This window comes from Antechinus flavipes, chromosome 1, assembly GCF_016432865.1.
Source record: "Antechinus flavipes isolate AdamAnt ecotype Samford, QLD, Australia chromosome 1, AdamAnt_v2, whole genome shotgun sequence".
In the NCBI taxonomy this organism is placed as follows: domain Eukaryota; kingdom Metazoa; phylum Chordata; class Mammalia; order Dasyuromorphia; family Dasyuridae; genus Antechinus; species Antechinus flavipes.
The window spans coordinates 309440838-309462798 of record NC_067398.1 but is presented as its reverse complement, the minus strand read 5'-3'; the positions used below and the strand labels follow the sequence as shown (position 1 = coordinate 309462798).

The 21961-nt window shown below is 37.1% G+C and overlaps 1 protein-coding gene across 2 annotated transcripts in view; it reads right to left on the bottom strand.

The window, feature by feature from the left end:
- Positions 1–5520: 5520 nt before the first annotated feature.
- Positions 5521–21961, bottom strand: part of GGA2 (golgi associated, gamma adaptin ear containing, ARF binding protein 2) — a 35847-nt gene continuing 19406 nt past the window's right edge. For both annotated transcript variants that reach the window (XM_051964759.1, XM_051964756.1), the window contains 10 exons: positions 21546–21683; positions 19100–19181; positions 18014–18154; positions 17248–17385; positions 16991–17046; positions 16279–16460; positions 12115–12278; positions 10595–10764; positions 7466–7576; positions 5521–6501 (listed from right to left, as the gene is read on the bottom strand). In XM_051964759.1, the coding sequence (XP_051820719.1) occupies positions 6391–6501; positions 7466–7576; positions 10595–10764; positions 12115–12278; positions 16279–16460; positions 16991–17046; positions 17248–17385; positions 18014–18154; positions 19100–19181; positions 21546–21683 (1293 nt within the window). In that variant the 3' untranslated portion in view covers positions 5521–6390. The remainder of the gene's footprint in view (positions 6502–7465; positions 7577–10594; positions 10765–12114; positions 12279–16278; positions 16461–16990; positions 17047–17247; positions 17386–18013; positions 18155–19099; positions 19182–21545; positions 21684–21961) is intronic.

The window sequence follows — 21961 nt, the reverse complement described above, 5'->3', positions numbered from 1 at the left end:
GATAGTTTGAATGAATGGTATAGTAAAAAAATTTTAAGGAAGTGAGAGATTTTAAGGATGCTTAAGCACTAAGAAAGGATACACTGAAAAAAAAATGAAAGTAGGTTAAGATGTGACCAAGAACATTGTGGACCTACCATCGAACCATTTCTTCCTCATAAAATGGATAATAATGAAGTGATTTGAAGAGGAAATTAACAGGGGCCTCCATTTTTTCAGCCAAGAATGAGGCAAGAGTCTTTTGTCAGAAGAGTGGAAGAGTGGTGGTGGTGACTTGAAGAGAAGCTTGGAACTGACACTGGAAAATGGAGTGGAGAATCAGAGATGAGTAAAAAGATTTAAAGTTAGACGGCCTAAAGGCATAGTAGACCCAGTCAGCAGTTGACTTCCTCCAGCTGCAATAGAAACTCAGTGAAGGCAAATGAGTCATCCAGGGGTAGAATTTGAAAAGGGATGAGCTGCAGTAGGACAAAGGGGTAAGGAATTCAAAGGTAACTCTTAAGAGTTAAAATGACTTTTCAAGCATCAGGATTCTTCAAATCCTATCTACAAATATGATCTATTCAAAAGGTCCAGAAATTACTTCCTTTCAGAAAAGATTTAAATACAGAATAAGGCACTGTATGACACAATTGCTTAATTGGCTTTGCTTAGCTTTTTTAATTATTCAGGAAAGTTTATTCTGTAGTAATAAGAGTAAGAGTAGTAAGAGTAGTAATAAGAGAAAGGCAATATCTGAAATATCTGAAAATGATAGTATTGTAAAATCAAGTTATGAAAAAAGTCAGAAGCATAAGTAGTAGGGAAAAATACACTGTATTCGAGATTGAATCCTGGTCCACCTACTTACCCATGTGACTTAAGACAAATCACTTCTCTCTAAATTTAATGACATGTAAAGCATTCTAAAATATCTATATAATTGTCAGTTATTATTGAATAACTGCTTGAACCAAGCAGTTTGAATATTATTGAATAAAGAGCTTGAACCAAATTACTTTCCTTTTTTTTTTTTCTGTTCTGTGACTAATAAAAATTTGTATTTCTTGTAAATGAGCAAGATAAAGCTTTGAGAAGTCTAATTCTTGACCCTGGTAAAACAGGCTTTATCTACTTAAGCCTAAATTTCCAATGATTTTGAAGGAATTGCTGAATCAGTAAAATAGATTCACTTGAATATTTTCACAGTAGGTCAACTAAATCATCTTAATTTGGCAGGGTGTGTATATGGTTTCAAAGTAATCTTTGAGCTTCTTCAATTTGCCTGGAAGCTAAGTTTCCCTTAATACTATAACTGCCTAAATATTTCTTTTCATTGTCATTAGAAAATCTAAAATTGGATCAAGTTTCTTTCTTTTTTTTAATTACAACTTTTTATTGACAGAACCCATGCCAGGGTAATTTTTTACAACATTATCCCTTGCACTCACTTCTGTTCTGATTTTTCCCCTCTCTCCCTCCACCCCTTTCCCTAGATGGCAAGCAGTCCTATATATATTAAATATGTCGCAGTATGTCCTAGATACAATATATGTGTGCAGAACCGAACACTTCTCTTGTTGCACAGGAAGAATTGGATTCAGAAGATAGAAATAGCCCAAAAAGAAAAATAAAACTGCAAACAGTTTACATTCATTTCCCAGTGTTCTTTCTTTGGGTGTAGCTGATTCTGTCCATCATTGATCAATTGAAACTGAGTTAGGTCTCTTTGTTAAAGAAATCCACTTCCATCAGAATACATCCTCATACAGTATTGTTGTTGAAGTATATAATGATCTCCTGGTTCTGCTCATTTCACTTAGCATCAGTTCATGTAAGTCTCTCCAAGCCTCTCTATATTCATCCTGCTGGTCATTTCTTACAGAACAATAATATTCCATAACATTCATATACCACAATTTACCCAACCATTCTCCAATTGATGGGCATCCATTCAATTTCTAGTTTCTAGCCACTACAAACAGGGCCACAAACATTTTAGCACATATAGGTCCCTTTCCCTTCTTTAGTATTTCTTTTGGATATAAGCCCAATAGAAACACTGCTGGATCAAAGAGTATGCAGTTTGATAACTTTTTGGGTATAATTCCAGATTGCTCTCCAGAATGGTTGGATTCGTTCACAACTCCACCAACAATGCATCAGTGTCCCAGTTTTCTTTCCTGTCATCTTAGCCAATCTGACAGGTGTGTGGTGGTATCTCAAAGTTGTCTTAATTTGCATTTCTCTGATCAATAGTGATTTGGAATATTCATATGAATGGTAATAGTTTGAATTTCATCATCTGAAAATTGTTCAAATCCTTTGACCATTTATCAATTGGAGAATGGCTTGATTTCTTATAGCGTCAATTCTCTATATATTTTGGAAATGAGGCCTCTATCAGAACGTTTAACTGTGAAGATGTTTTCCCAGTTTGTTGCTTCATTCTAATCTTATTTGCATTAGTTTAATTGTGCAAAGGTTTTTAATTTGATATAATCAAAATTTTCTATTTTGTGATCAGTAATGGTCTCTAGTTCATCTTTGGTCACAAATTTCTTTCTCCTCCACAAGTCTGAGAGGTAAACTATCCTATGTTTCTCTAATTTATTTATAATCTCCTTCTTTATGCCTAAATCGTGGACCCATTTTGATCTTATCTTAGTATACGGTGTTAAGTGTGGGTCTGCCTAAATTTCTGCCATACTAATTTCCAGTTATCCCAGCAGTTTTTGTCAAATAATTAATTCTTATCCCAAAAGTTAGGCTCTTTGGGTTTGTCAAACACTAGATTGCTATAGTTGACAATTCTATCTTGTGAACCTAACCTATTGCACTGATCAACTAATCTATTTCTTAGCCAATACCAAATGGTTTTGGTGACTGCTGCTTTATAATATAGTTTTAGATCAGGTACAGCTAGGCCACCTTCACTTGATTTTTTTTTTTTCATTAATTCCCTTGAGATTCTCGACCTTTTATTGTTCCATATGAATTTTCTTTTTTTTCTAGATTAAAATATTTTTGCCAAATTACTTTCCTACTTCATTCTCTCCTTACTTAGTTCCTAATTTACCTGCTATCTTATTAAAATGCAATGCTACATTTTGAACAGTCAATACCTTTCCACACCCTTTAAAACTCAATGATTCCACCATTGGGCATAAACTCCAAAGAAGTCAAAGAGAAAAGGGCCTTATGTACTAAAATATACCTACTAGCAAAAAAAACTGGAAACAAGGTCAAGGCATTCATTGGGAATGTCTAAACAAATTATAGTAATGTAAATGTAAATTAGTATTATTGTACTCAGAAATGAGGAATTCAGATAACTATGGAGGATTATGTGAACTGAAGAAATAAATGGAAGCAAGAGAACAATATACATGACTATAATAATATAAAGGAAAAGATAACTAAAAGTAAGCCATAATTTTTATTATGTGATTATCAATTGTGATGGACTTGACTCTTTTCAACAATTCAATGATTCAAGGCAATTCCAATAGTCTTGGGGTGGAAAACGCCATCCACTTCCAGAGAGAGAACGGTGGAGACTGAATGTGGATCAAGATATAGTATTTTCACCTTTTTTTTTCCTTATGTTTTTCTCATTTTGGTCTTTTTTTTTTTTTCTTGGACAACATAACAGGTGTGGAGATGTTTAAATGAATTGCACATATTTAACCTGTCAGATTGCTTGCTATTCTGCAGATGGGGGAAATATGGGAGGGAGGAATATTTGGAACACAGGGTCTTAAAAAGAAGAATATTGAAAACTATTTTTGCATGATGTATTTGGAAAAATGAACTATTTTTGAGGGAAAAAAATTTGAAAAAATTTTTGGCAGAATCACCTGTGCCACAATCACCATCAAACTACAAAAATTATCTTTGACATAAGTGTTTTATGTAGTAGATATGTTTCAGAAAACCTGTGGTGATTTTTTTTTCTTCTTTAAAATAATATAAGAAGGTTCTCTCTGGGAGAAAGCAGGTTTCTCGGGGAGGTTTTCTGGAGGCAGTCTTAGTATCAGTTCAAATCAATAATTACCCCAAATGCAGCCAGCTGGTAAAAATACAAATGTTTATTTCTCCTTCCAAGTCTTGTCTCTTTCCTTGGGCCCGGATAGCTAGATTCTTAGAGGCCTATCTCTCTGCTTGGTTCCAAGAGCTCCCTTCGAATGTCTCCCAATCCAAAGGTTTTGTCCTTCAGCCTCTGCCTCTGCTTTCTTCAGCCTCCAGCCAGCACAGAGATGGAATGAATCTCTTGTCTCCTTCACTTGGGGCTTGGCTAGCTTTCTGGTGAGTCTTTCAGACCAGCTTGGTCTCAGTGGGGGAAGTGCAGGGGCCCAGCCACCACAGTGGTGTGAGATGAAGATGAATCTGGTTGTGCCTCTGAGAGAGCCTTCTCAGTCTTCTGTTGAACTTTCTATTCATAGCTTCTTCCTCTGAAAACTCCTTTGATTGGCCCCTTTGAAGCTCTATTTATTCGAGAGAGAGGAATTGTGGGATGCGAGAGAGGGGGATTATGGGTTTCTCCTATAGTGCTCTCTGACCCTAAGAGCTTCAAGGGAGGTGTGAATTCAGTTACACAGTTTACTTTGTGAATCTCCCATACTTGTGAACTCCAATGAGTAAAGGTATAAACACAAGCATTGTATTAATTAGTTCTACTTAGTACCTTGTTTCAGGTTCTGGCCCAAAACATCTTCATGTAAGATCAGATCAATAATCAACTCTAATGAGTTAGCAGTTTGTAAAGATTCCAACAAAAACCTATGTAATTTTTTTGTTAATCAGTTCACTAAGAGCACTCTTTATTAAGTCTATGATGAATTTTGGTGAAGAAACTGGTCACCATTATTCCCCATTTTTTCAAAGTGATCCCTACCTCCACAGGGTTATTTTAAAGATGAAATGCTACCATGTGAAAATGCCTTGTAAAAAAGAAAGTGCTTTATAAATTTAAGGTTTAAATTAAGCCCGTTGACCAGTACCCCAGTCTAAATATAGGTACTTTATTCCTTCTGTTCCACCACCTATTTGCTTTAATATCCCCTTCTAGATCAAATATATAGCCCAAAACTTGCCCAGACTCCAACTCCAATATAGTTTTCCTTGTGACTAATTTTAATTTCTGAGTCTCCTTCCCTCTTATTTTTCTTTTCTCTTATGTTTTGTAGCTGAGTGAAATGTATTTCTAAACCCAATTCTGCATGTGTTCTTTTCTCCTTTGATCTGACCAATGCAGATGAGACTGAAGTTCAAATTAGTAGGTTCCCTACCCTCTCTCCTCTTGTAGACTTCTACTTGTCCATCTCAATTACTCAATCTGGTGCATTTTCTACATCTTTGTGGAGGTATTACACTGGGGAGTACTACTATACCTCTTCATGCTATTCCTTTGACTGCCTCTTTCACATCTACCTAAGTGACCAAACCTTCAATCAAATAGCTATTTAAATCCCTTCGGTTTTCTCTGGAAGACAAAGCAATATCTGAAAATCTATTTTCCCTATAACACCACCACAAAAATACACTTGTTCCTATTTTATTTATTTAATGTAAATGATTTACATATTCAGTCAAAGCTTTTCGTTAAGTGTCTTTTATGTTTTTCTGCATCAATAAACCATTTAAAAAACAAGAATCAAGTTTATCTTAATTGTGTTGTACAATGAAGAGAATGGTACACTCAAGTAAGCAAGTAAAAAAAAGCTTTCAATGAGGATAAAAAAGTGGAGGTATTAGGAAACTAATTTCTTCTTCTCCTTTGCCTGAAGACTGTCTACCTAGAGAAGGCATAAGGCATAATGGTGGAAGATACTGTGGGTAGAAGCTAGCTACTGTGTTCCTCTAATCTAGAGGCATGTGCAATGAGCATTCCATTTGGAACATTTCTTCAATAAATTGTAAGCAGTCTATATAAAAAGAGACAAGGACCCTCTTTAAAGATGTCAGTTGGGCAGAGATCTCCTAAACAAAGAGGTATCCAAGACCAAACAAATGTCTCCAAGACTTCTGAAAAAGGAGCAGCCTGGGTGCCCTAAGAAACACATTTAAAGGATGACAAGGCACAAAAGTGAGAACAATGAGGCAACATTCATAAAAGATCATTCCACTTTGAAATGATTCCCTGAAACATGGGCCTCTGCTGTGAGCTTTGGCTTATAAAATTCCAGTGACACCAGAGAGTCCATCACCATACAGGCAGCAGAGATGATGGCAGACTGTCATGTTGAAGAGTGATGTCAGATACATTTCACATATGGCTCATAATGCCATCCAAACAGCAGTACCCACCCGTACACTTCATATCAAAACCCCTAGTCAGTTCTGGGCAAAAATGAGCAACAGAGACAGGATAAGGCTTGATGGTAAAGTCCAGAAGAGTGCATCATGAAGTTAGACAGTACTCCAGAGAGCTGGATCTGGAAAATCACTCACTTCTCCTACTTCACTGAAGGGCTTCCCACCTTGAGTGAATGTCAACTTGTACCTTAGCCTGACAGGCTCCTGGGGAAAAAAAAGATCAGAAATGAAAAGTTTTCCAAAGGATATAGAGTACTGAATAGAGCCTAAAACCTCCCAAGTAGTCTGAAATGGAAAAGATCACCTTCTTTAAAGGAAAACTTTTGAACCATAAGAAAGCAAATAAAAATGCTTCCAAGGAACCCAAAGACCAGGGAGGGTACTCAACAGGCACTAAAACAAGGAACATTCAATCTAGATATCTACCCCATAGTACCTATTCCTGGATTAAAAAAAAAAAGCAATTTGGGACCAGAAGATACAAAATTTCTGGCCTGGGTTATAGAGAGCTCACAATCAACTTAAGTGTCTGAATAGCAACAGATTAAATAATAGAAGCTGCTGCAACAGTTTAATGGCTCCAAGCTAGTCTATATTTAGAATTTATCTATAGAGTTCCCAGATATAGAAGGGGGTGAGGGGAAGAGAAGATGACAGGAAGGCTCCCTTGTCCACAGAAGAGCTAGATTTCTTCAACCTAGTTCACAACTTGAATTTGGAGACAGCTGGGTGGCAAAGTTGATAGAGAGTGGCTGGACTGAAGTTAAAATACCTGGGTTCAAAATCCTGCCTCAGATAATAACTCCATGACTCTGAGCAAGTCATTTAATCCCAGCTCCATTTCTTTGACTATAAAATAAAAACCATAACTGCTATCTACATAATAGGGCTGTTTTAAAGATCAACTTGAACAATATCTGTACAGCAAGCACTTAACACAGTACTTGGTACATAGCAGGTGCTTAATAATTTCCTTATGCTTCCTTTACTTCCAATGTTCCAATCAAACAAACTAACAAGGAATGGAGATGTGAAGAAAATAGACTTTAGGATATTCAACAGGTAAAAATACCACTAAGGAAGGCCTCCATGCCCAAAGAAGATAACAACCTGTTCTCCAGCCTGAAGAAACAGCAAAATGGCATCCTCATTAGGTAGCAGTACTTACTTTGTGTGGATTTGCAAGCAGCAGAACCTGAGAGATCACAGCGGGTGGCAGCAGTGGACTAAATGCAGGAAGCTTAGAACTAGAGGCTGGTTGCAATTTCACTTTCATTGCCTGCCAGTTAAAAAAAAAAAAGTGATGATGACACCCCAACTTAGATAAAGATCCAGTCTCCCAGGTTGGGGTTAGAGAGCCCATGTACCAACAAGGTATTAGGTGTGCCCATCTTTCCAAAGCAACTCCAAAGTTGACTATTACTGCCTTTGTTTTTTTTGGAATACTATTCTTTCCTGGCTTTCCTCCTACGCATCTTATTGTTCCTCCATGCTTTTTGCTGAATCTTTAACCAGGTCATGCCTGCTTACCATTGCTATCTCTTCCCATCTTCCTCTTTCCACTATTTCTTTGTGACCTCAGCAGCTCCAATTGATTCAATTACCATCTCTATGCTGATGATTCTCAAATCTACTTATCTAGGCCTAACTTCTTGGCTGACATCCAGTCTCAATTCTGCAACTGCCTGTTGAACAGCTCAAACTGGATGCCCTGTAGACAGTTTTAAACTCAACATTTTGCAAACTAAACTCACTAGCTTGCCCTACAATCCTTCCCTTTTTCCTCGATTGTCCTTTATATTGTCAAGGATATTACAGCCTCCCAGTTAGCCACTCACAATCAGGGAGCTGATTATTTTCAGCTAAGTTTTCAGTAAATATTATTATTTCAACAACTGATTTCATTATTTTGACTGTCTAAACCTAAGAAAATGATGAAGAAAAATGTGAATAATGAAGATTAAACTACCAACATACCATATGTCATCCTCAATTGCACACTATCTTAACCACCATATCCAATTTGTTACTAAAACCTAATCTTACCTTTGAATTATCTCTTCTGCATGTCCCCTTCTCTCCTCTAACGCTGTCACTACCTGGGTACAGGCCCTCATCACCTCTCACTTGGACTATGACAATGACCTATTGCTTGGTCTTCCTGCTTCAGGTCTCTCCCTCCCATGGTCCATCCTTCCATTCATCTGCCAGAGGTCTTGCCATGTCCCTGTCCCCCCCCAATGCAGTCACCTCCAGTGGTACCCTATCAACCATGGGATCAAATATAAACCCTTTGGCAATCAAAGTCCTTTGTAACTTGACCTCTCCTACATTTCCAGTCTTCTTACATCTTATACCTGGCCCCTCCACATATCCTATAATCTGGTAACACTGGTTCCTTCTTGTTCCTCCCACAAGACAGCCTGCTTCCCAAATATTTTCACATGCATAGCATATTCTTTCTCATCTCTGCCTCCTGGCTTTTTTTCAAGTACCTGCTAAAATCCTATCTTCTACAGAAAGCTTTTAACAGACTCTTGAATATCTATCTTTGTTTGTATATGGAGAGTACTGACTAATTTATTTTTCTTTGTATCTTTAGCACTTACAGTGCCTGACATAGAGTAAGCATTTAATAAATATTTAATTATTATCTTTATAATATATAAAGCCCAGAAGACCTATTCCTCCTTCGTTCCTTTTTTCATTATTTTTCTTGAGCTTTTGTTTTATTAATTTGCCAGTTTTTTTTTTTAAGTCTCACTTTAGAAGATAAAGCTGTAAATTAAATTCAATAAAATTGTCTTTTTTATTGTGTAGGTATAGCCTAGTCATAAATAGATTTTTTTCAAAGTTTTGAATTCCAAATGCTATCCTTCCCTTCCTTTCCTTCATCCTCCCCGAGATGTTAAACAATCAGATATAGGTTATGCATGTGCATAATTTATCATACAAATTTCCATAGTACAAGACTTAAACAAAAGAAAAAAAAAAGAAACTGAAAAATAGCATACTTTAATCTATACTGAACCAATAAGTTCTTTCCCTAGATGCAAATAGTCATTAGTCCTTTGGGATTGTATTAATGAAAATAACTTGTCATTCACAATTCTTCATCAAACAATATATGTTACTGTGTACAATATACTCCTGGTTCTATTCACTTTACTAGGCATCAATTCATATAAGTCTTTCCAGTTTTTTCCAAACTCATCCAGCTTATTTCACCATTGTCACAATTCTATCCTATCACAATCATAAACCACAGCTTAGTTAACCATTTCCCATTGATAGACATTCCTTTGATTTCTAATTCTTAGCAACTACAAAAAGGAGCTACTATAAATATTTTTGTGCAATTAAGTCTTTCACATTCCCTCCAACATTTATCATTATCTTTTCCTGTCATCTTAGCCAAAAATTTAATTTGCAAATTTCTAATCAATAGTGATATAGAGAATTTTTTCCATGTGATTATAGATAACTTTCATTTCTTTGAAAATCACCCATTCACATCCTTGACCATTTATCAATTTGGAAATTACTTGTAGTTTTATAAATCTGACTCAATTGTGAGAGATGAGAGCCCTTTATCAAAAAGGTTGATTGCAAAATTTCCGCATTTTGCTTTCCTTATAATATTGATTGCATTGGTTTTGTTTATGCAAAAACCTTTTCATTTTGTAATCAAAATTATATTTTACATTTTGTAATATTCTATTTTCTTTAATCCTAAAATCTTTCCTTGTCCATAAATCGAACAGATAAATACATGCTGTCTTAATTCATTTATGGTATTACCAATGTGTAAATCATTCAATGATGGAAAATGTTGGTATATACCTACCTTCTACTATACTGGTTTCCAATTTTCTTGGCAGTTTTTGTCTAATGACTTTTTATTCCATAAACTTGGATCTTTGGATTTATCAAATTATCAGATTACTATGGTTGTATTTACTATAAAGTAATTTGTACCTAAATTAATGTACTGATCTACCACTCTGTTTTTTAGCCAGTGCCAAATTATTTTGATAATTAAACTAAGGCACCTTCTTTCATATACTTTTGCATCGATTCCCTCAATATTCTTGAGCTTTTGTTCTTCCAAATCAATTCTGCTATCATTTTTTCTAACTCTATAAAATAATTTTTTAATAGTCTAAAAAATTCCTTCCCACTCACTGGTTCCAAACAGATTTCTTTCTGGCAAAGGCCCAGCCAAATAGTTTAATGGTTCAGAAAAAGGATTCGGGAGTTGAAGGTTTCAGGAAAAAAGTTTCTATCAACCACTCACCTTTGGCACAGCCACCTGAAACACAATATCCCAGACAGGTTGTGGCGCTGTGCTCAGCATGGACAGCAACAGTACCTGTACCTCTGGGAAACCAGGGGGCCCAGCCTGGGAAAAATGGAGCAAGACTTTGAAACCATTTCGATCATACACGGTGATAGGAGGCAAGTCACCTGGTGGAAAGGGACCCAATTAGGAAGATCAACAACTACAAATTCCTCTAACACCTTAGTACTCAAAGGGCAATAATTAATTCATTGTAACAGTTCCTGGGCTAAAGAACTACTTCCAATACCTGAGAATAAAGGATTTTATATCACCATCATTTCCGCCTCCACTCCTCAACTACTTCTTATCTATCCATCTTAAAAAACAGGAAAAATTTATTCCTATGAAGAGACTTGATCTTAGAAAGGACCAAGTTAAAGGTGAGGAAGAAGAGGTCTATGTGTGCCATTTTCTGTAACAGACAATGAGAGCCAATGACACTCATTATCATATTTAATCTTTTTTTCTACCTGAGCACATTCTCATGCCTTCAGTTATCAGAACAATTTGATTGACCTTCAAATATGTATTTACAGCCATAGCATTTCAGCAGTGCCCCAATTATGCATATGCATAATATTTCTAAATAGATGTCCTACTGATATCTCATAGTATCTTTTTTCTCTATTTTTCTCTTGCCAATTTATCAGTTTGCTATATACTGTCCTTATCCTAATTCTGACTTCCCCCAGACATTTTACTCTTTCTTCTTTGTTCAGAAACAAAATCCTATAAATTCTACCTGTAAAATATTTCCCAGATCCAGCCTCTCCTTTCTACTCCCCCTGCCATCATCTTACTTACATATAATATAACTGCAATATAATATATAATAACTGCATAAAATATAACTGCAACTGAAAATATAGTATAACTGCAAACAGTTATACTACATATCCTATATAACATATAGTATAACTGCAAAAGTCTTCTAACTGGTTTTATCACTTGTTTTCCTCTTTTCCAATCCATTCTAACTACTGCTACTCAACTCTTCTTCCTAAAACAATTGTTATTAAATGTTATGAGTCTATTTGGAATGGCTTTTCATCTATATCTTGATTCAAAACGATTCTACACCTCTCACTCATCTCCATGAACTCCCTTACATCAATTTCCTCATAGCCCATTCCTCCTCATTGTTCACTCCTGCCTTTCTACCTTTTATTTATATTGTGTTCCTGCTTAAAAAATTTCTTTCTACCTCCCTTCAACCTAATGTCAATTTTATCATTCTTCAAGGAGCCCGCTCAATCCTACTTCCTTCATGAAATCCCTCAACCACTTCTTTCTTTGAACTTTCTCATATTACCTCAGATGGTCTCAGCACATGTCAGCACTCAATTGAAGTAGTGACTTTATAGCCAATTCCTTCTTTCTCCACCCCTACCTCAATATTTTTTGGTCTACATTTTTAATTAAAACTAAGCTATCTTGCCGTCTAAAAATTTGGTAAGGAAATGGACTATACTCACTGGGCTTAATTGATTCTAGTGGAACAAAAACTTGAGCTAGAGATTTATTCAAGGGTGTTGACAGGGAAGAAGTGTCTCCTGATTTTATCTCCCAAGACTGTTCCGGGAAGGAATTGTTGTTCATTGGTGAATCTTTGGGAAGTGTTTTCTGATGAAGGAAATTCCTGGAAGAAAATAATTTTGAAATAAAGTTAGAAAGAAAAGGTTCTTTACTCTGGGATAAGATAGAGAAATACACACACACACACACACACACACACACACACACACACACACACACTCACACACTCACACAAACACATCTATTTTCATGCTGTCTTTTATGTTCCTGAGGGGGCCGGGTAACAGGGAGGCCAATAAAGGAGCTGGCCAACTAGGATTTCCCTAGGTTTCCCTACATTGTGATTACATAGGATTACTATGAAGATCAAACCACTCATTCTAGAGACAATTTGTGCAAAGTGCTTTAAAAATGTAAATTATCAACATAGCTGCCAACTGAAGAAAGAAACTGCAAATACTTATCTTTGCTAAGAAAACCCCAAACAGGGTGACAGAGTCAAACAACCACTAAAAGTACTGAACACTATGTGCCAGACACTGTGGTCAGTGTAGGAAGGGAGTAAAAAAAAAAAAAAAAAACAGTTCTTATCAAGAAATACTTTTATCAGGGGAGACAGCACATACATATACATGTATACGAATATATATACACATGTATGCACAAATACAAAATATACATATATACAAAGTGAATCGAAATTAATTCGGAAACAAATCATTAGTTGGCAGAAATTCATGAAGAAGGAGGTGTTTCCCATTTAGGAAGCATACATGAGGAAGGAGAGCATTTGAGGAAGGAAAGCATTCCAGTACAGAAGTATTGGCAGGAGACAGAATATAGTGTGTAACGAAAAGAAAAGGGGGCAGCTAGGTGAGTAAAGCACCAGCACTAAAATCAGGAGGACCTGAGTCAAGTTAGGACCTAAATTCAAATCTGGCCTCAGACACTTAACACTAGCTTTGTGACCCTGGGCAAGTCACTTAACCCCAATCGCCTCGGGGGGAAAAATAGAAAAGGCTTGCAGAGTTACTAGAAGGGAATAATATGAGGAAAAACAGAAAAGGACAGGCCACAAAGAACTTAAATGCCAAATAATACTGGGAAATAAAGTGATATGGTCAAACATGGACTAAGTGGTGGACTTGGTGGCTTTGTGGAGAAGACTGAGAAGGCAGGAAGAAGAACAAGAAGGTTATTAAAAATGATCCAAAGGAGAAGTTAAGAGGACCTGAATTAGGAGTAGCTCTCTGAGTTTTTGGAAGGATTACTTTGCAAGAGATGTGGTATAGGAATTATGTTTTGCTAACTAATTGAGATTGTGGAGTAAAACAGAAGTGAAGAAGCCACTTCCTTAAGGAGGCGTCCTCCTTGTCAGCCAAGTTAAAAAAGTTTGGGATGTTAAGCTTCAGGTACTTAGAATATCCGGTTAGAAATGCCCAAAAGGCAATTTTTACAATAGGACTCAAGGTCAGGAAAAGAGTAAGGCTAGATTACTATTAATTGCCTCTTAAAAAGATCCTTTTAATCTTCTGACAGCTATGCAGACAAGTCCAATCAGGCAGATGCTCAATAAAGAATGGTTATAAAATTCATAAGAATAACTACAACCAATAGGAACAACCACAGAATTGGAATAGAGTGAATATTTTCCACAACATCCACTAAATCTAGCTTTGGCTGATTATTCCCATCACTGTTGGATATCTATATGGGCAGTTATATAAACAACAGAAGACAATTTCAAGTTGTGGGATGCCATGAGTGTTAAATACAAAGTCCTAAAAGGATGGGGATTATAAAAATACCAATGAATATCACTACAAAGAAAAAACTTGTATTCATCATTAAATCAAGTCACTTCACCCCATTTGCCTCTATTTGTAAAATGTGGAAAATAACAACACCTCCCTTCCAAGATTGTTTTGAGGATCAAATAAGATAATTGCAAAGAATTTAACAATTACATTACCTGACAACGATTCCCATGGAGTGGGAGGGATTCAGATGAAGCAGAGCCAAGAAAATATTATGATTACAAAAATGTAAATGGAAAAAAAAATAACCATTTATAGTCAAAATGATGCTGTATATATGACCCCAAAGAGGAAATCAGTAAGAAAATACTTCAATCTGCTCCTTTTACATAAGCTGAGGCCCGCAGGAGTGAATCATTACATATAATCTCAAATATTTTTTCAGTGAATTGATCAATCTCACTTTTTTGTCTTCCTCTTTTTCTTTTTTAAAAATAATTATTAAAAGAGAGGAGAAAGGAGGGAATTCGGGCACTGCAAAAATAAAATATGCCAATAAATAGTTATTTAAAAAATAAAATCTACTGTTATAACTTGTACCAGTCACCTTAATCCTCTTTTTCAAAAGGCAGTCCTTCAAATATTTTACATTCATACCTGTTCCCAATTCCCACTTCTCTTATGCCATGATTTGGAGTCCCTTCACCACACTAGCTGCCTTATCAATTTGTCACTCTTTAAACATGTAATACAATATGTGGAATATTGTGGAATTTTGTAATACAATATTCCAAATGTACTTCTGCAAGAGAAGGGCAGAATGAAATTATTACCTTTTTTTGAAAAGTTTTTTTATAAATAAAAGAAATGCAGACAAGATTAGAAGGGAAACAATAAACTGGGAAAACATTTTTACAGTCAAAGGTTCTGATAAAGGCCTCATTTCCAAAATATATAGAGAACTGACTCTAATTTATAAGAAATCAAGCCATTCTCCAATTGATAAATGGTCAAAGGATATGAACAGACAATTCTCAGACGAAGAAATTAAAACTATTTATAGCCATATGAAAATACGCTCCAAATCATTATTAATCAGAGAAATGCAAATTAAGATAACTCTGAGATACCACTACACACCTGTCAGATTGGCTAGAATGACAGGGAAAGATAATGTGGAATGTTGGAGAGGATGTGGGAAAACAGGGACACTGATACATTGTTGGTGGAATTGTGAACACATCCAGCCATTCTGGAGAGCAATTTGGAACTATGCTCAAAAAGTTATCAGACTGTGCATACCCTTTGATCCAGCAGTGTTTCTACTGGGCTTATATCCCAAAGAGATCTTAAAGAATGGAAAGGGACCTGTGTGTGACAAACTGTTTGTGGCAGCCCTGTTTGTAGTGGCTAGAAGCTGGCAATTGAATGGATGCCCATCAATTGGAGAATAGCTGAATAAATTGTGGTATATGAATGTTATGGAATATTATTGTTCTGTAAGGAATGACCAGCAAGATGAATACAGAGAGGACTGGCGAGAGACCAGGAGATCATTATACACTTCAACAACGATACTGTATGAGGATGTATTCTGATGGAAGTGGATTTCTTTGACAAAGAGACCTAACTCAGTTTCAATTGATAAATGATGGACAGAAGCAGCTACACCCAAAGAAAGAACACTGGGAAATGAATGTAAACTATTTGTATTTTTGTTTTTCTTCTCGGGTTATTTTACCTTCTGAATCCAATTCTCCCTGTGCAACAAGAGAACTGTTCGGTTCTGCACACATATATTGCAACATATTTAACATATATAGGACTGCTTGCCATCTAGGGGAGGGGGTGGAGGGAGGGAGGGGAAAAATCGGGAACAGAACCAAGTACAAGGGATAATGTAAAAAAATTACCCTGGCATGGATTCTGTCAATAAAAAGTTATTATAAAATTAAATTAAATTAAATTAAAAAGAAAAAAAAAGAAGTGAGTGCAAGGGATAATGATGTAAAAAATTACTCTGGCATGGGTTCTGTCAATAAAAAGTTAAAAAAAAAAAAACACATGTTTGCAGAGGGGTTTGGGGGCAAGAGACAAGATTAGAGGGAAACACTATGAGGCAGCAGAGAAGGGATGAGGGAAGAGGCAACATGCTCTGGATAAACTGTCTTGTCAATGTAAAGATTTTTTCCAGAAGGGTCTTAATATTGCTTTTGGAAGTCTCTTCTCTGGGTTTTGTCTTAGTTTTCTTTCCCCCAGCCCATGCAACTACTGGAATTGTCTACAAGATAAAACTAGGCTCTCTATTCCAAGATTTCATTCCCACCCACTCCCTGCTACACTCACAATGTGCTCGATGGGTCAGGGATTAGAGACGTCTGGGGAGCAGACAAGTCCAATAACAATTTCTTCTCCTGAGAGCTTCTTTGGGAGCCATTAATCTGGTCAGTCCTGCCAGGCAAGGGCTTCTTGGCCACTGCATTGGGAGAGAAATTCCTTTCCTCCAGGCAACCATTCTCTGGAGCAGTCTGTCAGACCAGAACCACATAAAGTAAGAAAACACATTTCCCCAAAGCCAAGGCCAGGAGTATGACGCCAAAGAAATAAAAGGGAGATATATCTCAGGAAAGGCAGGCCATTTAGCCCCACTCAGCCAAATAGACAGATGCCTTCTTATTTTAGCCAAAGAGCTTGGAGCTCTTTAATCTGTCCCCTAAGAAACACAAACATACACATACACCCCTCTTTTCTTTCTCTGCCCCCCCACCCAAGATACATCAATCATCAGATACTAGAGTCTATGCCTCCTGATCTTAGGCTGAAGGAGAAAAGAATGGTGGGGAACAGAAATTATTAGAAGTATAAACCAGAGAAAGGCAGGAGTTAAGACCCATATTAATTTTAGCTGAGCAATATAATTTAATATTTTAGGCCCCCAACTAAAATTGCCAGGTCATTTCCATGTCACATCTCTGTTATCAGAGATTATGTTGCCATAAAGGTGAGTTTAAGAATATCCACCACCCTCCTTTCATGGGCCTGGGATAGGCTTCCTCACCTGAAGAGAATCAAAGTCGAAGGATGTCTTGTGTGTTTCTGGGGCATCATTGAGACCTGCAGATGGATAACAAGCAATTATTAGAAAATACCCACATCCCCATCATTCCTGGAAGAAGCCAGGCATCCAAATAGTTTATTTCTAAAATCCAAGCTCACACCCTTGTGTCTCCACCAAAAGCATAGGTACTTTTCCCCAAAAGGAAACCCATAGAGTGTTCCTTAAGTTATATGGGCTACCTTATGCCACTCACCCACCTAAAGTAGCCAGCTCTTTCTCTAGAAGACAAGATGATATGAGCTCACACTGCTGGGAAGGGACGCCAGATCCAGAGTCCAGTTCAGAAAAGTCAATCAAGGAGTAGGTTTTGATGCTGGCTTCTTTATCCTTTAAGGCTGGAGAAGGGGACAGTTAGCTTCTGAAAGTATAGGACCACCATCTAAACACACCCAAATCTGGACATCTTTTCATAAAGCATATCAGTTTTCTCCCTCAATCTCCATAGAGGCTCTGGGGAAAATGTAGCTGCCTAGGAAGTACCCTTCCACTATCACATCCATCTTATTTTATGATTCGTGAATATTTCTTAAAAATATTTCTAAAAATTTAAAAAAAGATGGGGGGTGGAGGTTGGGAAGAAAGGGAGAATATAAAATTCAAAATTTTAAAAACAAATATAAAAAATTATTTTACATATAACTGGAGAAAAATAAAAATATTAAATCTAGAAAACAAAAAAATAACTAAAGGTAAGTGTGACAAGTTAAAATAAACTGCTTCTAGGGCAGCACAACACAGCGGAGGGAGCACTGTCTCTGGAGTCAGGAGAATCCAAGTTCAAATCCAATCTTAGACACTTAAAACTAATTGTAACCTTAGGCAAGCCACGTAACCCCAACTGTCTTGCCAAAAATAATAATCATAATCATAATAATAAACTGCTTCACTCTTAAAAAAATAAAAAAACACTATTAAGGAAAACCTGCAAAGTGAAAAGCATACAGAATATGAAAGGTGTGCTACCTGGGGAGGCAGGCAGCTCTCCCTGGGTACTTCTGGTGACTGTGCTGGGCACCACATTCCCAGCATTGACTTGCCCCTCCACCACTTGCTTATATAGGAGAACACCCTGAGTAAGAATGTCATTGGCTTGGAGAATCTCTGCTGCAAAAACAAGAGGAAAAAACAAGTCATTTGGCCTAGTCCATCAACAGTCCCCAGTCCCAGGCTTACTTTAGCTATTTTTTATACAAGCTTCACTATCCACCGAAATCCTCATATCCCTCTACTTTCTCCCTCAACCAGAAAAGTAGCACTTTTTATTTTCACTTGATTCCAATAGGTTCATATTATCCCAACTGAATCAATGAAGCCTCTGGTCACAGTATATGTTAAAATGTTAACATAGTTAAATGTCCACAACTGTAGCTACTCTACAGTTACTCTCATCATTGAGATACAGACTGTTAGCCTCCCAAAAAAAGTAGGAGCCAGTAACAATGCTAATCTTTTAAAGAACGTGGCTTGAACTAGAGAATGACGAACAGGACCTTCTCAATTCATTTCTGTCCTTTGGTTTGTAGCTGATCAAAGTCAGCCAGAATGCCAGGCTCAGCAGCTTGCAGAAGGCATGGGAAACAAGTTAGAAACACTGGCAAAGAGAAACTAGCCCCATCTTCATGGAGAGATGAACAAACTTCACAAAGATACTTTCCTCTTCTCCCAGCTGCTCACAGAGCTTGAATGCCAACCCCAGAGCCACAGCTTCATTCAGAGACATAAAAAGTTCTCCCCATTAAAACAGAATTGAACATCCCTTGTCTAGCTTTGCCCAGCTGGTTCTTTCAGTCTCTACTCCCCCTCTAGCTCTTGCTACCTCTTCTCCAACTTTTTTAGACCATTAAAATGTATGTACCTTCCTCACTTAAAAAAAAAAAAAAAAAGGAAGTCTTTGGGCAATTCAAACCAGATACCCAAATCCAGTCACCACCACCTCTTGAGCTACAGGATTTGTCTCATCCCCCAGCCCAGGATCACACCTGTGATCATGTTCCAGGGCATGGCTTCACATGAAGAACTAAAAATAAAAAAACAAAAAACCCCCGTTACCTAGTGCCTCGTCATCATCCACAGTGTCACTGGCAAGCCGGAACAGAGCGGGCCTCAGCTTTTCACACTTCTCGTACAGGCCCTGGGGTGACAAAGAGACCACATGCATCCCAGGGCTGTCGGGGAGCAGCAGACAGCCTGGCGGCGCTCCGCAGGAAGCTCTTCCAGTGAGCCACACTCCCCAGTGCCAGCCTACCCAAGTTCTCATCCCTTAAGCTCAATTCACTGTATATTTCAAAACCAAAACCAGTTATTACACTTAGAGGAAATAAATATCTCAACTCTTGAGGATCCCAAACAGGAACCACTTTGGCCCTGCACCCTCACAGCACTTTGTTTGGTAACTCTCTAAGGCCCTTATCACATACTGTACATAGTTATCTGTTTATGTCCTACCCCTTGCTAGACCATAAGCAGGGACTGACTCTCACATAAACTTTGCATATTCTCCCCACAAACCATAAAACAATCGCAACTAAATGTTGTGAAATTAACAGAGAACAAACCTGGCCTCAAAGAGATAAGAAAAGGCATCTCACTCAGCTACTCTACAGAGACTAGGGTCCACAAAGGCGAAACACTACATCTAACAATAGTGTCCAAATAGAAATGGATTCCCTTCAGGCTGTATAATGTTTCATCATCTACGTTCTGTTTTTATTTATTTTGTTAAACATTCCCCAATTATCCTTTAACTTGGTTCAGACCATACTAGAGAATGAGCCACCTGCTTTGCTACCTCTGGCACATTACATAAGATGTTTCTAATATCCTGATTGATTTTGCAAAATATCTTTTTCTTAGAAAAAAAAATTATATATATATATATAATTATGAAGGGTGGTGAACTAGGAATTCTAGGAGGAAGTGCTTTCAGATTAGGGATACAATTTTATTCAAAGGCATGGAGATTGGAGCAGTATGTAGCTTATGAGAAATAAGTTACTTTGACAAGATCAAGAGTTCATTAAAGAAGTAAAGCATAATAAGGCTGGAAAAGCAGGTTGGAGGCAAGTTATGATGGGCTTAATAATCCTAGAGGCAATGAATAAGAAATCACTGGGATTCGTTAATGTAGACTTGTGTACTTTTGGCAGTTAAGTGCAGGATGAATTGGAAAGGGGAAAACACCTGAGGCAGGAAAACCAATTAGAAGCCTATCACAATATTCCAGGTCAAACCTCAAGAAACCAAGAGACAGGAGTGAGACTCCTTAGTGCAATGGTAAGAGCACTGGGAACAGGCTTCATACTCTGACACTCTTGTCATGTGAAATTATAAGGTGTCAGCCTTTCTAGACTTCAGTTTTCTCAGTTGTAAAATGAAGGTTTTGGACCAAATGATCTCTAAAGACTTTCTAATTATAACACTCTTATGAGCCTATAGAATATCCTGGGGTCACTCTGTTCCCTGCACAATAGTAGTATATTCCTAAGGAAAAGTCAAATTAGTCCTCACAGATGCCTTCTCAAAACTTCTGATAACTGATAATAGAGAACTGCTTTTTAAGAAAACGGTATCCCATGGAAAAACAAAAAGTTTTGTTAGCCACATTTCTCAAAGCCAAGCCTGAGAAACAAGTACCCCACGCTTCCCAAAGGATATGATGTGACAATGAGAATATTAGGTTGCAATGGTTCCCAACCTAAAGAGGTGAACCCTACTCTTTTAGTTACGTCAGTCCATGGCATTTACAGTGCAGCTTTGACCCTAAAAAGGGGAGGACAGGCAATAATTCAATGCTGGGTTTACTTTGAGATGATTGATTTATGCGATACTGAAAAGGGCAAGATAAATACATATTAAAAAATACACACACACACACACACACACAACACACACACACACATCTTAAGAATCTCTTGTCTAGGATAACTTCCAATCTCAAAATTCACACAGCTTGTTTTTTAATATGGCTCCTGAGTTTTAAGTTCTTAAAGAGGAATTCTTTTTAGCATATGTATAGAGACCACCTCAGCTTAAAATTTGGAATACATTCCAGTGAAGAAAGTCTGATGGCTTTTTCTTTTTCCTTTTCCTTTCATTTAAAGAGAGAGGGTGTGTGTGTGTGAGAAACTCATTTGTCAGTATGGTAAAGTCCATGAGCCTCTTCTCAGAATGTTTTTTAAATGCCAAAAATACATATATTTTAAAGGAAATCAATTATAATAAGCCTAGTTATCAAAAAATATTTTTTTAAGTTCATAGAACCCAAATAAAAAATCCTTGCTCTAGACATAATGCCCCGATTTCTCCCAACTTCCTTCATTCCCAAATTGTTTGATTCTAATCCTAGTACTTGGAAAATCAATTTCCTCCTCCAAGAAACCAGTTACACAAATTATTTTGACCCTACTCAAGGTCCTCATTTTGGGCCTTTAACAAATCTAAAGGCTCAAAGTTTTCAATATCCCCAATTTTTGTGGTTACCCAGATCTAGGATTACCTGTAGGCTTTTCAGGTCCAGTTGCTTCTGCTTTGGCCCTTGATGGTCGCTTAACATCTCCTTTATCAGTTTTACATTGCTGTGGACTTGCTGTATGGTGCTGATTCTCTTGGAGATCTTCTCAGATTTCTCTTGTTCCTTCCAAAAGAACGGAAGAAAGGAGGTGAGTGAACAAGAACATTCTTGGTACTAGCTACATTAGAGGTATCATCCCTTAGAATTTCTTTTTTTGGATACTGACTTGCTACTTTAAGAGATGGGAATGCTGAGATAAGTCACCCACTTGAGAGCAGATTTCCTGATAAATTTCCCAAACTAGTCTTGCTTCTTTTTCTAAAGAAAGATTACACAAACTATTTTAATCCAAAGTTTTCAAATAGAATCTGTAGCAAATGTGCACTGGTTTGGAATATCAG